At 38.0% G+C, this 14,760-nt stretch overlaps 1 protein-coding gene across 3 annotated transcripts in view; it reads left to right on the top strand.

Moving 5' to 3' along the window:
• LOC116430147 (protein amalgam) overlaps positions 1 to 14,760 on the top strand; it is a 181,632-nt gene that overhangs the window by 70,444 nt on the left and 96,428 nt on the right. For all 3 annotated transcript variants that reach the window (XM_031983891.2, XM_031983908.2, XM_031983900.2), the window contains exon 2: positions 14,645 to 14,742. In XM_031983891.2, coding sequence (XP_031839751.1) covers positions 14,645 to 14,742 — 98 coding nt within the window. The remainder of the gene's footprint in view (positions 1 to 14,644; positions 14,743 to 14,760) is intronic.

Consider the following 14,760-nt stretch of genomic DNA (forward strand, 5'->3'; position numbering starts at 1 on the left):
CTATACTCTTGCTCGACGAAGAAGAAACTGTGAAGCTTGAAACTAAAGTACTTCTGGTAATTTTATATTCTCATGGAATTACCTTTAAATTACACGATAATATAATATTTTAATCACAATCGAGGCGTCGAATGCTTATTGCGACAGGATAACTTCAAATCGAAACATTCCTCGACTTAAAGTAGATACCTTACGTGTCCTCCCTTTTCTAGTGTTACAACACGCAGCAAACTTTCGAGCAGCTTCGCGAGTATTATCGAAAACGAGTCCTCGCCAATAACTACGAGAACAGTTACAATATCAAGTTTCTATCGAACCACTCGGAAGGATGAAAAATATAAAATGCCTGTCGTAGTCATCCACCGGAGCGCTGGTTCCAATCGGATCCCACAAGGAAAGTTCCTCCACGAGGCAAGGTCGGCCGTCTGTTTCAAACATCACCGGCGCAGGAACGAACGGGCGCCGTCCGAACGAGTAGCTGACTATGAGTTTCTCCGAAACAATATTATAGTTTCGGGAACACCATCTTTATTTCCGGTGTCGAGCCGGAAAAGTTTCTGGGCGACCTGACGCTGAACTTCCCTCTTTCATTTTTCTAAATTCGCTCGGGCAGATTAAGACACGGATACCTCGCATTGTTCATGGGCATAATTCCAGAAATGGTTCGGTCTCGCTTCGGAATACGCCCGTTTTACGGGTCATCGGGGCGCGCATTGATCCCTCGATCTCAGATGGGATCGTTACGTTTATTTCCGAAGGAGGAGCACCGAGCCTCCATCAATGGTAATACGCGGACGTGCCAGGATTCGAAACTCGCATCATCCCTTGCGCTCTTCCCTGTTCTTGTATCTTTCTGCCCCTCGCCCCCTCTACCCTCTAGCTGGTTCATTCTTCCCGCGCCACGGAATTTACATAGATCGCGGGGTCAAGCTGCGGATTACAACTCCGGACGTCCCCGCGCTGACCTCTCTCTGGCTTAGCTACATACGCGAGTGCTCGAATTGTTTGAGCTCCTCCTAATGAAGGATCGATGGGTGCTTTCTTGCTACCGATTCATCTGATTCTGTTAGTTTCCGCAAGGGAATCGGTGGATGTTCCTGTTTCGCGCGTTAATGATAATGCGAGAGTGGATATTACTCGATCGGCAAGTTTCTTTGTTTGTTGAAGTATTTGGTGTGCGAATATCGAACTGGATGCAAACATTTGGAAAGGATAGGTGGGGATGTTGTTTCAATAGTAACGCATTTCCTTCTCGCGTTGGGATTATCGGTTGTCATTAAGACAAGAATATTAATTCAGAACGAGAGATTGGAATATTGTTGAAATGCTTTTTAAATGGATGAGGTATACTTTTGAACTTATCGTTTTCATTGCCAGCGTTGATTTTTTTCGAATCTAGAGTTCCGAATTTTCGGATTTTCAAATGTTCAAACTTTTGTAAGAAGGCAGGTGTGAGCGTGGTGTGAAGATGACTGATGACCATGACGTGCCGCATCGACGTTCGAGAGCGGTAAGTTCGAAGAGAAAATGTCGGCAAGGGAAATTACGAAAAACGGCTGGAATGTAGAAGAATGTTCGAGAAGGTCCGGTTAAGATCAGCTTCCGGTTCAGAAGTGTTAAGAGATCGAGCGAAATGTCCGTGGGATCAGTCATTTATGGAATGCTGATGGTGTAGCCGCGTCTGTCAAATTAAAATCCTTATACTTTCAAATGTTCAATCTTCCGAATTTTCAATTCTGCAATTCTTCGATTCCTCAATTCCTCGATTCCTCAATACATCATGCTTCAATCCTTTAAATTTTCACAAGTCGTGAAATTCTGCCCTGCGTCATGGCAACGTAACACCTGTTTAAAGTAGTTTTTTGCAACGTTAATAGAATATGTATAATTCACAGCGATAGGAGCTGAAAATGAAGGCAAATATCAGTATCCCGTTTTTCCGTTGAGGATGTAGCGAGACTGAAATCCATGATTCTGTTTTTATGAACGAGTTTCGTTTTGTTTATTCACAATTAAGCGATTCCATCGTAACGTAGACGGAACACAACCAACGAGGTTCGTTCGTAATTTATCGAGGTTGCGGCTATTGAGACGATTCTACATTCTATGTAATTAATATTATTAATCAATATAAAGCAGCAGAAGTAACCGGATGATTTATTTACGAAGTGGTCAAAAAGTAACGTAGAAAATGAAATTTAGAAGTATAGCGAAGCTAATCAGCATAATGTATTCTTGGAAAATGATATTCTATTCGTCGCTTGCATGAAATCACATATAAATTGCATGCCTTTACATATTTTGTAATACATGGTATAATATATAAACATAAATATGTAACATTATAGACGAAGTTATTGAACTATGAAATTAGAACACGCTCAAAATATCTGGTTGCTAATCAAATATTTCCACACATCAAATTTGACAGTCTTCATCAAACTGAAATTAAATCTACATTTAATATTTCATTCTGCAAGCATCTCCCTTTGTTACTCTGAAATCTTCCAAGTTCGCGTGTAGTTGAATCTAAAATCACTTTTCAATATCATCATTTATCGTACTAATTATAATCCCTCCTGTTCCTGATTTGCTAAAAAACTAACAGCTTCTTAACGAATGTTTACGAACAATACACCTAAAGAACATACACAGATCAATATTTCTCCAAAACTGTCCAATTATGTAACCGTTCAAGCATAATTTTCGCATAAAATTACGTGCATTTACCTAACAACCAAGGACTGCCATTCAACGTACCACTAATGAAATACGTTTCAAGTAAAGTACACTACCTTACTATTTTTCCAACAGAAATAGGCTGAAAACAAAGCTGTTCATATGGTACCAATCACAGTTCTAATATTTCGCAAGACACTGATAATCGTAAAGCAACGCACATTACAACGCGTCATCTCCGAAACAGTAAGTCTCGTACGGAACCGCTCGAAATTCTGCAAACAATCGATATTCCATCTAAAAATAAGTTCAGACACCGACCACGCGAGATATCATTTTAAACGTTCAAACCGCTTATCCCGCATATCCCTTTCTCATACAAATATCACGGAAGGATGTTCGTCAATAAGTAATTCGCTTTTCTTCTCCGGCGGTGGGGTCGGCAAGAGGTTAAGTGGGTTATCCAGCGCAAAAGAATTGAATATTGCCGTGAAGTGGGAGTTCAAGGCATCCAATTAAAAACGAATCGTAGCGGCAGCGGTACATTACGACGGCGCGGTGGCGCGCGCGCGGTACGGTGAATGAATTTCGCGTTCGTTCCCCGGTCAGAATAATTAGCGTCGTTTCAAATACCGCGGGCACTATCGATTCGTTTCATCTTCGCGTACTAATTTTTGTTTCCCGTTTACCCGGCTCGGTGGACGTCAGATTAGATGACTGCTCAAGGAACATACAGGAAATGAGCAACCAATTTCTCATCTTACGTGGCGTTGTTCGCGAGTATTAACCCTTTGCAGTCGTACGTCATGTTGGAGATGACAATATAAATTTCTTATGGAACGTTGGAAATTGTTTGAGAAAGTACCACACGTTAAAAGATCATAAATGGACCGTTTATTTTGAAAGTGGTGTAAGTCCATTTTCTCTTGTTTCGAGAAAGTTAAAGGTTAACATATCTGTTAATTAAAAAATTTAGGCAAATTATATGAAGTCTGGCAATGTTTCTACTGTTTTATCAATATGTAATTTGGTTCTATAAATTTGTTTTAGGCGTATTTTACTAAACTGATGTATACTTAGGGGCTGCAAATGGACTTACACCACTTTCAAAATTAGACAATTGTAAAAATCGATTAATTTCAATTTTGAAAAATCAAATATCACTTAAAATATACTTCATATTAATCCAATTTTGTTTACAAATAATGACACAATATAAAACAGAAGTAATGCCGCACGATTCCATAGAGCAAAATACATGAAGTGAAAAAAATATAATATTAAACCATTTGATTGAATTGTATTATTATTGTTGCATATTCGTCCAGCTGAATGTTACGTTCGATAGTAGTATTTATAATATAGAAATGTTTACAAATAATTATCGTTTAATTGAATGAACTTTAGTCAGTCGATCTGGTTAGGGGTCACCGGTGACCTCCATGGCATTCAACGTGTTAAATCTTATTACAATAATAACAAATAATATAAATATAAAATGTTGAATTCCTCTGTTGTAAATTATCTTAATTCATTTCCCTAAAAATAAATATAAGTTTACACCCAGCAACGTTGAAAGTAAATCGAGTGCAAAGGGTTAACCCGTGGGATTTAGTTTCAAGAATCTCTCGTTTTGCGCGCGATAAAATTAAAGAATGAAGCGTGTACTCGTCAAACGGGTATATTTTAATAAAAAACCAAAGCAAGGAAGAATTACATGTTTGTCTGAAAAAGTCAAGAATTCAGTGTTGAAAGGATTACCATCATTTTAAGCTTCAAGGTGACGCGTACACTCGTCAAACGCAGTGAAATGGTTAATAGACATAGTTCGAAATTCTTAATTAATTAATTTCCCCTGTCGATCGTGCCACGATTCGTTCCCGGGTATTATCGAATTCGATAAAGCGGTGTTTGGTGTGCTTTCGCGGGAATCAACTGGCACAGGGAAAGAGAGACCGGCCTCACGCGCGCGCGCGGCGGCGGTTTGCGCAAACAAACGGTAATACGCCGTTGATTAAATATTCGCGGTGAATCGTTTTCAACGTTCTATTTCATAAATGGAAGTTACGTATGCGGCCGACGTGTTAATAAATAACGAACGTTATCCTTTTCATATTTTCGATGCGCTCCAATCACGCGGAGATTCACGATGGCTCTTCATCGATTCCAACCGCGCGCACCTTCCACACGCCCCCGACCCCTTCATCCTAGCAGGTTTGTTTACAGCATAGTAAATTCACACCTTTCAGTGACAATTTTTTTTCTTCGTTTTTCTCCTGTTTTCTTTTTTTCCCGAACTTTGAAGAATTCGGGACGATAAATCGTCGCTGTCCTGGATGGAATATAAACTTCCGGGGCCGTCGGTTGAAGACGGTGCGATTTACGAGGACGAATCGACGCGACGAAATTAATAGCCGCGGGAATATTTCAACAGTGGACTACTTTCTTCGCTACTCCCGGCGGGGAAAATATTCTTCTCGTTCCGTTGAAATGATCTTTTGTCGTGTGATCGTAACTGCAGCGTGCGGAACAGTAAGACGTTAGGTGTTCGAATCTGAAGTGAGAGCTGGGTAACAAGATGGTCGCCTCCGATTGCTTAAATGTACGGTGGAATTCTGTGTCTGTGTATACTATTCTCACACTCGTATGAACAAGCTCGCGGTAAGCTCGAAATATACGGACTCAGAGCTGAGTTCCTATTATAATTGAGTGGTTCAGAACAATAGTTTAATTACTGTTTCTCAGTTCTCGAGAAAAAGAAGCGGAATGTTCTTGAATTCATTAAATTTTAGTACTTCAATGATATTAACACTGCAACTGCTATACCGATCAAAAGGAATAAATTTCCCGAGAAATTATTAAACAAATTGTTTTCGAAATGTGTAAACTAAAATGTAAGCCGATTGAAACTTCGATGAATATTTTATAACTTGTATAAGAAAATTATAAATAGCCGGTTTGTGTAGTGGGTAGTTCTAGTGTTGGTAATATTAAAGATTAATTATTAATAGTAATCATAGTAATATTAGTGTTTAATTAATGCAAGGATGTTTCACAAAAGCTTTTTCTCTCAAGAACTCATAAATGGAAGTTAGATCATTATTATTCTGAGCCACTCGAATCGTTGAATCGTTAAATTGTTTAATTTTTCAAGCGTTCAAAGGTATATAACGTAAACTCTTAAAATATGGGACCGTATATGAATTCCCGTACACGCGCCTAGAAGTAGGTTAAAAACTTGTTCAAACGTCCTGTCCCGTGTAACGGGCGAATCCGATTTCCCGCAATTAAAAATCGTCGGTGTTTTATGTTAATTAAGTAGCCGTGCTATCGTACTGTCGCCAATTCAATTCATACACCCGATTGATTCCACTCTTTTTGCCTCGATATTACGACTAAAGATTTTGATAGGTATATTTCAACGATACCTCGTCGATCCATTTTCAATCGATTCGCCGGGACCTTGTAACACTAGATTTACAAAACGTATCAGTTCGAACGCATATTGAATATTGTAACATTATTTGGTGAAATGGTAAATAAAATTTGACAAATGTTTATAATATTCGATTCTCATTGATACAAATGCACGAATATACATCCTAATTGTCTATTTCAGAACCTGTCATTTCTAACATTTACATTGAAGGTACAAGAAAAGAAAGAACATCAGTTTCTCTAAGAAACAATAAATGTTCATAAACTTAGTATTAACCTCTTCCACTGGAAATGAATTCAAAGATTCGGCAAAGTCTCGCGCTAACAAACTTCATATAGAGTGATTCATTTCAAAACAATCTAGCGTGTAACGCAACAAGTCGATATAAGTAAAGACGCCGTTAGTAATTTTGGAACAAAAACAATCTCGACGAGCGTCGTAAGTTTTTCCAGCGCAAAAGGTTAAGCCATTGTCATACTTTAATCATAGAAGCCACTTTATCGTTAATAATTTAATAGAAAAAGAAAAGAATCTGATACTTATTCTGTATCTAGGCTCACTCTAAAGGTTAAAGATTGCTAATAGCCAAGCAACGCTTCATTTAAACAGCGTATATTAAAAATTTTCATTGCAAACCTGACTCGATATTATGAAAGAAGGGGTTAAGGGGATTCTGTTGCAATATCGAGATCGATTCCGCTCGAAGAAGAATGCAAAACGAATCGCGGTGTTTACGTGTGCTTTGCTGCTTCAGGCGGTCTCGGCGCCCACTTTTCACGAGTACGTCTCACTGTCGATGGAGGATCGCTAATTGATTGCTTAATAGGACCCTCGTATGGTATCGAGGTAACTGTTGCTTGGCCGCTGGGTGAGCATACACTGGAACGTTGTTGGAATCGCGTTGGCCTACATTTTGCATAAAACTTTCGATTCTTTTTTCTTTAACCCTTAACCTTTATCCGCCTATTCAGAAAAATCGCAGCATAAATTAATCTCGATTCGGGTTGAAAAAGACCCTAGAGCCTGACTAAGTTAACCCTTTGCACTCGATTTATTTTCAATGTTGTTGGGCGTAAACTTGTATCTGTTTTTAGGGAAATGAATTCAAGTAATTTACAGCGGTAGAATTCGACGTTTTATATTTATTTTATTTATCATTATTATTGTAAGATTTAATTTTTATAATCTTCGAACGCGTGGTATTTTCTCAAACAATTTTCAACGTTCTATAAACAATTTTTATTGTCTCCAGCATGACGTGCGAGTGTGAAGGTTTAAAAGTCTCGAACACCGTCATAATTTTTCGCTTATCGATAGGATGTTAGAAAAATATTTTAGGAGTTTGTATTCGCGTCTCTTAAGTCGTTTGTTTTACGCCCTGCTTCGCAGTTGTTTGTTAACGTTATACGCTCGAGGCGCCGAGGTTCCTTTATTATGTTTGATTTATAACTTCTTTATCACCTTGACTCTCACGTCACCCGAACTCGAGTGACAGCATTTTTTATGTAAGCTTAAACATTCACTTTCTTGGTAACGTATCGAACAAATCGAATGTCGTTGGATATATAAGATAGTTGTTGTTACGGAGAATCTTAACTTTTAGTTTTTACTTAGCAGTCAAAGTGTTAAATGTGTTAATATTTTATTCTATCCTTCAACTATAACTTTTCATTTGCGCCTACTGCGATATTATCTATTGAATATATAAAATACACTAATGGTTCAAACGAAGAATAGAATATATGAGAAATCTTTACTATTTTTACGTTGTTCCGCGATCGTTTTAGGCTTAATCTCATTTCACTACACCGAAATAGAAGTACACGCATTGTTCAAATTATTCCATTGCATGCTCAGATATCGGATATTGCTCGATGTATCCGTGAAAAGTTTATTTTAAGTTGCACGACTGCGGGGATAAACGAGGGAAATACGCGCGAGTAGCTTTATAGTCTGTTTATGAAGTAAGGTTCACGTGCAGAATACTTCCGACGTATTCATTGGAACGGATAAATAGAATATTGCGCGTGTTTGATGTTTCCAGGTTGCTCGAACGCGTCGTACAATATCTTCCGTGATGACCAGTATTTGAGTGTGTACTAGATACTGAATATTTCCCATTCCCCCTGGTTTATTCTTTCGTTTCATATAAGATTATTCGACATTAAAAAAAGAAAACAGATACACAGTCAACGCTGAAACATGTAATCAGTGGATATCGATGCGCGTCACTGCCATTGAAAATTATGAATTCCGTTGAATACGTCGGATCAGACTTTATAACGGCTGAATAAAGAAATAAAGCACACAGAAACGTCGAGCAATCGAATAATCTGTTAATCGTCAATAATTTTTATGGTAACACTTGTTAGTCTCAACGAATCGTTTCCCTGATTGTTGCCGGATTTATTGGAACGAGGAAATTTCAACATCGGTTTAATCCCCGGTCGTATCGTTCAAGTAATTTTTACATAAATACATTCGTCAGCAGCGATGCGAAATAAAAATTGTGTTTGGCAAATCGTGTGCGTAAACAATTCCCGCAGACCGCGAGAAATTCCCAATGAATTTATGCGCATGAATAATTGTTATCGTTAGAATTACCGAGCAGCTAACGTGATTAACATGTGGTCCTAATAATAGATTGTAACAATAGATTCTTCTGTTTATATATCCGTTATAGAGTTCAATTAAAGCTATTTATATAAAAAATCATTTCGGATAGTTAACACTTTTTCTGTTTTTATATCATGTTTAAGGTCGCATCAACTGCTATGATTACTAGCGACAATCGTTTCTATTACACTATTATTAGGTGTGCTTTTAAAAATTTGATAAGATTTCCTTTTTATCTTTCGAGGTTTCCCTTTAGTAGTAAATTAATGTTATACTTCGCAGTCAGAGCTTTATATTTGATGCTTAACAATTTTGAGATATCAGTAATTATGAAATAAGAAACCTGAGACCCGCCATTTTGACGGGTATGGGTAGTTTCTGAGTTAATTTAATTCTACCATAACCAGTCCAACGACTGGCTACAAAATAAAGTTAAACAAGTCAGATAATAAATATTTCCTAGTCGAAGCATAAACACGAGGAAAGAGAAAAATTGGGAAACTGATTAATCAGATACGACTCGATATAAAGTTGGATAACGAAAGAAACCGCAGGATTTTAAATGAAATTTTAAAACCGATCATTGGACTGGCTCGCGGCATGGTTAGTGCTAAAGCGAAAGATTCCGTTTCTTTTCCGAAACGAAATTCCCCAGAAACCGATGGAGAAAAATGACCCCCAGTTCCGTGTTCACCTCGTAAACTTCGCAATAGCTGCCAGTCGATTATCGGGGTACACGGAAAAAGTAATAATTCGTCAGTCGATGTCGATAAAGGTGAAACGTAAAGCAGCAAACAGTCATCGAAACTGCATGAACCGTGTGGCGGCAGCTTCTCGCACTCTGCCAATAGAGGGTTAGCGCACCGAAGTCATTTCTCGCTCTTAGCCAGTCCTTATACAATTTGTATATAATACACCCGTAAATCTCTAAAAGGTTCCCGCTATTCTCACTTATGGATTCCAAGCCTGGGCCCCAGCTCACCCCTTCCATATTAAAAAACTACAAACCATACAAAACAAATTCCTCAGAATTATACTGAACAAAACTCATTGCACAACAATCAAAGACCTACACGAAATAGCCGAACTCCCAACAATCTGGCAATTCATACAAGAACACGCTGCCCATGCATACAATCCAAACCACACTAACCCACTCATCGCGAACACAGGAAACTACACAAAAGATGAATACCCACTCCGCCCCAAGATGAAGACACTAAAGTTAATAACCTGAAAACCACCTTAAACCCCCTACCCAAATACACCTCCTACACCTCTCAAGACATCAGGTTTTTTGAAAGTTTTACCCTGATATTACACCACATGAAACCACCTAAAATCACATCCTAGCACTCACGACGCAACAACACCCTATAACTCCCTAGAAAAATCCTGGTAAATGGGACCAAATATCCCTGATACAGGCATTCCCCACACAAGAGAAATCAAATTAAAAAGAAAAAAAAAGTAAAAGGTCCCACACACGTTGAAACCTGCGGCGATGCAGGCATCGCTACAAGTGATGGTTTGAGTCTTCCGAAGTTTCATGATACATATTTCACTCGAACAAAAAGCGAGAAAAGGCTGAAACCCATCATTTGTAGCGATGGGTTTGAGTCTTCCGAAGTTTCATGATACACGTTGTACTCGAACAAAAAGTGAAAAATGTTCAAACCCCACATAGCATGCAGCGGAGCCTGCATCTATCTATGCAAGTTTCAGCGTGTGTATGGGCCGTAACACTCGTCGTAGCGTCTAAGGCAGGGATATACCAGAATATTTTACTGATGAAGCCACTTAGATACTTAGACTCTGGACGAAATGCACTTACTCCCTCTCTGCTAATGTTTTCATACTTCCACCGCCTTTTTGTAGTTTAACAGACCACTTCGAACGTATTGTATTGTATAACGATGGAGTAGTAACGGATGCGACATGCAGGATACAGGATTATTATGCGCTCGAACCACTGACACGTAATTTAATTAGCTGAAGCAGCTTAGGTCGGAACATCCGAGCGCGTAAGACTCGCTGACAATGTATTGCAGCTCTCATTGTACAATTATCGCGTGTGTGACAGGTTGCCCAGCAAATGAACGCGCGAGCTTTACATACGCGTCCTCGATCCACAAATCTGAGATAATTGGCTGATCCTAATCGCGATGCGGATACGGATGCTGTAACAGACGCCGCGATTAACGTGTTTTCATTGGGAACGATAAAAACGAGACGGATGGGAACCGCGTGCAATGAGCTGCCGGGAAATGTTCGTAATTACGTATGCCAGATTTCGATGAACTTTGAGCTGCTTATTGAGCAGATGAACACAGAAGCGTTATCGACCATAATTGACGATCAAAAATGTAATAAACATTGAACAAGTGTAATAACAATTTGATTAATTATTTAAAATATAGTAGAATTTAAGAAATTATCATTACATATACATATATGTATGTTTTATTAATTGATCAAATTATTCAATATAAAATTATATACCAAATTATTTAATATAATGACTTTTGGAACTTTATTTTTAAATATGTATGAGAGTAATTTTATTAATTAATGAAAAATGTGTAGATACATTTATAACGATAATTTTTGAAATTTTATTTCATTGTATGTCGGCAACGTAAACGTACGTTATTCGTGAGCTGCCGATTAAGGGAAAAAAAATTTTTAAACGCTTTAGAGATTACAAAGATATTGTTGGTCGAATACTTAATGCAAACCACGTTTAAAACGTTCAGTTTTTGAGAAGTTAACGTTGGTCGTTAATCAACCTCATTCGGTGCGTTCGTTCAAAAATACGGTGATACTGTTTAACAAATAGGGGATTTCCGAATGTACGAGACGAACAGATTCGATTTGTGAAATTAGTTTAATGAGAGTTGGTGAAAATTAATGTAACAAGTGAATTTACCTACTTGCCTCCTGTTTCCTGCACCTGTAGAAATTGCGCGTTCTCGTCGGCAATGTTTAATAACAACAAATTCAGTTGACAGATGCCAAATTTAATCATTTTATTCGCTAGCGAGTACTATTGCATATTAAGATACAAGGGCAGTTTGTTTCGATGATAATAGGTGATGCATAATTTCGAAATAATTAATTAGACTTTAATAAAATTTTCTCGATGCATCATTTGTTAATGAACGTTACATTTATAGCATTACACATTCGCCCACTCGTGTTATATAATTATTATAATTACAACAGACAAAAGTGTCACTCGTTCTTCCGCTATAATGACCCACACGCTGACAGGACATTTTTAATTATCTTTAACTTCAATCGTTTTCGTAACGATGATAGAATTCGTTCGTTCTGAATAAAGAGCGGTGTTGGTTAAAAATCTTGGAGGTTCCCATAAATCTCATTGAACTACGACCAATATTCTATTGGCGAACGAAAACTTCTGAACAAATATTTTCCACGATAATCCAAAGGTCTTTGTCTTGAACCCGTTCAAACCAATTTCGATCTACGGAAGCCTGCGATAAACTGTTAGAAAACTAAAGAAGTTCTAAAGTACTATAGACCACGAACATTGAAAATCTACCGTTCGCTTCCAAGAATTTCGGTTCTGCTTGCGTAAGCGCATCGGAAAATCATAAAAAAATTTTTTTTGTAATATAAACGTTATACTACTATGTTTTTATCTGTTATTTTTCATAAAATTATATCTTATGTTCTATAATTTATAACTAGAAGCGATATATTAAATCAATTGAAAAATTCTTGAAGCTTCAGTTCTTTTCGTAGACCGTAAATAATTTATTCCCAATATTATACTGAAACAATGTAATAACTAACATTCTAAATAATATTATATTGAAACAAAAAAGATATTTCTTTCAGCACAAATAATCAGTATTCCATTGAAATCTATAAATCCTAATAAAATATTTGACAAAGTAAATTAATCAGCGACACCAGTGGCAAAAGATCGTTTTTACAAACATATATTATAAAGCCATTTGTAAATGAACTTCGGAAACGAATTATTCGCTCGGCCGGTTAATAAGACACTCCCCGCAAACACGCACTTAATCGTCCAGCAACAGTTTTGCGCAGCGTTCATTAGCGGGTCGGACTTGCGCCGATTCTTTCGGAGTGTGTGAATCGATTACAGCGTTTAATTAACGTTAACGATATTGGAACGTAGATATTGTTCGGCTCATCGCAAATGTAAACGAATTAAACCTCCGCAGGCTGCAGAGGATTCCGGGTATTAATGTTTATAGGCAGCAGCCTGCGTCTGAAATTGTGTCTTGGCTCGTGCGAGGATCAATATTTCCTTAGAAGACGATCAACGTCTAATTACCGTTTACGGGTTTAACAGCGGTGTCGTTACTTGTTACGATTTAGGAAAGCTAAGTCTAATATTGGAGGAATTTAGCCTCGCCGGTTCGTTATGCTATCGAATGGGATCTTGTAACTGGTTACCTGTCTCCTTGACGTTCTATTACAGCAACTACTTGAAACCGGAATTTACGTGTAGGGTTTCTCACTGAGCTATTGCCACTTCAGATAAGAGACAATCGATTCCTCCTCCGCATAAATCCTTTTAGGATTAAAAAGAATATAGAACTAGTTTACCAGAGATTCAAAGATTCCAGTAAATTAACTCATTTGCATTCGAAAACGGATAAGTCCGTAAATGATATAAACGAGCACCACGACTCACATTGTTTCGAATGATATTACTACATATTATACCTGGCATATCGAAGTTGTATAATTAGTAATGAAGGAGAACGGTGGATGTTTAAACTAGAATAAATTAGAAATAATTTGATAAATTGTCTATGTGTTATATTCGTTTATTATATTATTATTTCATAATTATACACATTTCGATCGGAATAACACGAGACAAGTTATATAATTAGAGCACATGTGCAAATGAAAAAATGATTAAAGATTAATATTGGCAAACCAATCATCTGCGTAAGAAAATAAAATAATTCCTCATTTACATTGTCAGATATTTATATCTTTAATTATTCTTAACGCTGTCCAGCACGGAAGCTTATTTAACTCTTTGTAGACGAAGATTCTTTGAAATATACAAAACCGTCAGCAGATCAAGTTAAATTATATATCGATTGCTTAAACGGTAGAAGTGCAAACTACCTACCGCTCTGTTGCTGTTTGACTAACTAAATCATTCGTCTGCGACTTAGTATTCCAAATATAAAAATTTCATCACCCCAAAATGCCGACATTCGTCCGCAAACGGTTAATTATTCTCTTTATCCGTATTTATTTTCATAAATGTACTCATATTTATTAAGTACCAATGACATCTACAATCTATTAATTCCATTAAAAAAAGTCAGTCACAAAATTGATCTCGATTCGGATCAGAAAAGACCCTAATGCCGGATCAAGATTAAAACCATTGGCCCATCTCTCCTCCAATTCACACTGCACAAGTGTGAACTAGTTAGAAACGAATATTTCAAAACAACACGATTGAAGATTGCCTTTCCATATTCGACTCGTATAATATACGCTGTGGATTCGTTGAAATTTCACATTCGTCCTCGCGGGACGCGCGGCGATTCTCGCCCCGACCTCGGACATGATCGAAACGTGTTGCCCGAGGTCCGTAAGGATTTCGCCTGAAAATATAAAGAGGGTTAGGCTTAGTCTTCGCTTGACCCGCTTACGTTAACTCGCCCCATTCACAGACGAGTTTCTGAAGCACTTCGCAAACTCGTGCACGCTGTCCGGTCGCGCGGGGCGAGGCGGGGCGAGGCGGGGCGGGACGGGTTGGAGGGGTTATAACTATAAGTAGCAATAAGTAAGTAAACGAGAGGGTGAGTATGTGTACCGCGGTTATGTAAAGTGTTCGTCGAGACGGGATACTTAAGTCAAGGGCCTTTCGTGTTGCAGATTTACCCAGGTTCGGCAAACCGTTGAACAACCTGACGGTCTCGGTGGGTCGCGAAGCCATTTTCACCTGCACCGTCGAAAACCTTGGCATGTACAAGGTAAGACGCGTTCTCCAC

Source organism: Nomia melanderi, chromosome 3, assembly GCF_051020985.1.
Source record: "Nomia melanderi isolate GNS246 chromosome 3, iyNomMela1, whole genome shotgun sequence".
Lineage (NCBI taxonomy): Eukaryota > Metazoa > Arthropoda > Insecta > Hymenoptera > Halictidae > Nomia > Nomia melanderi.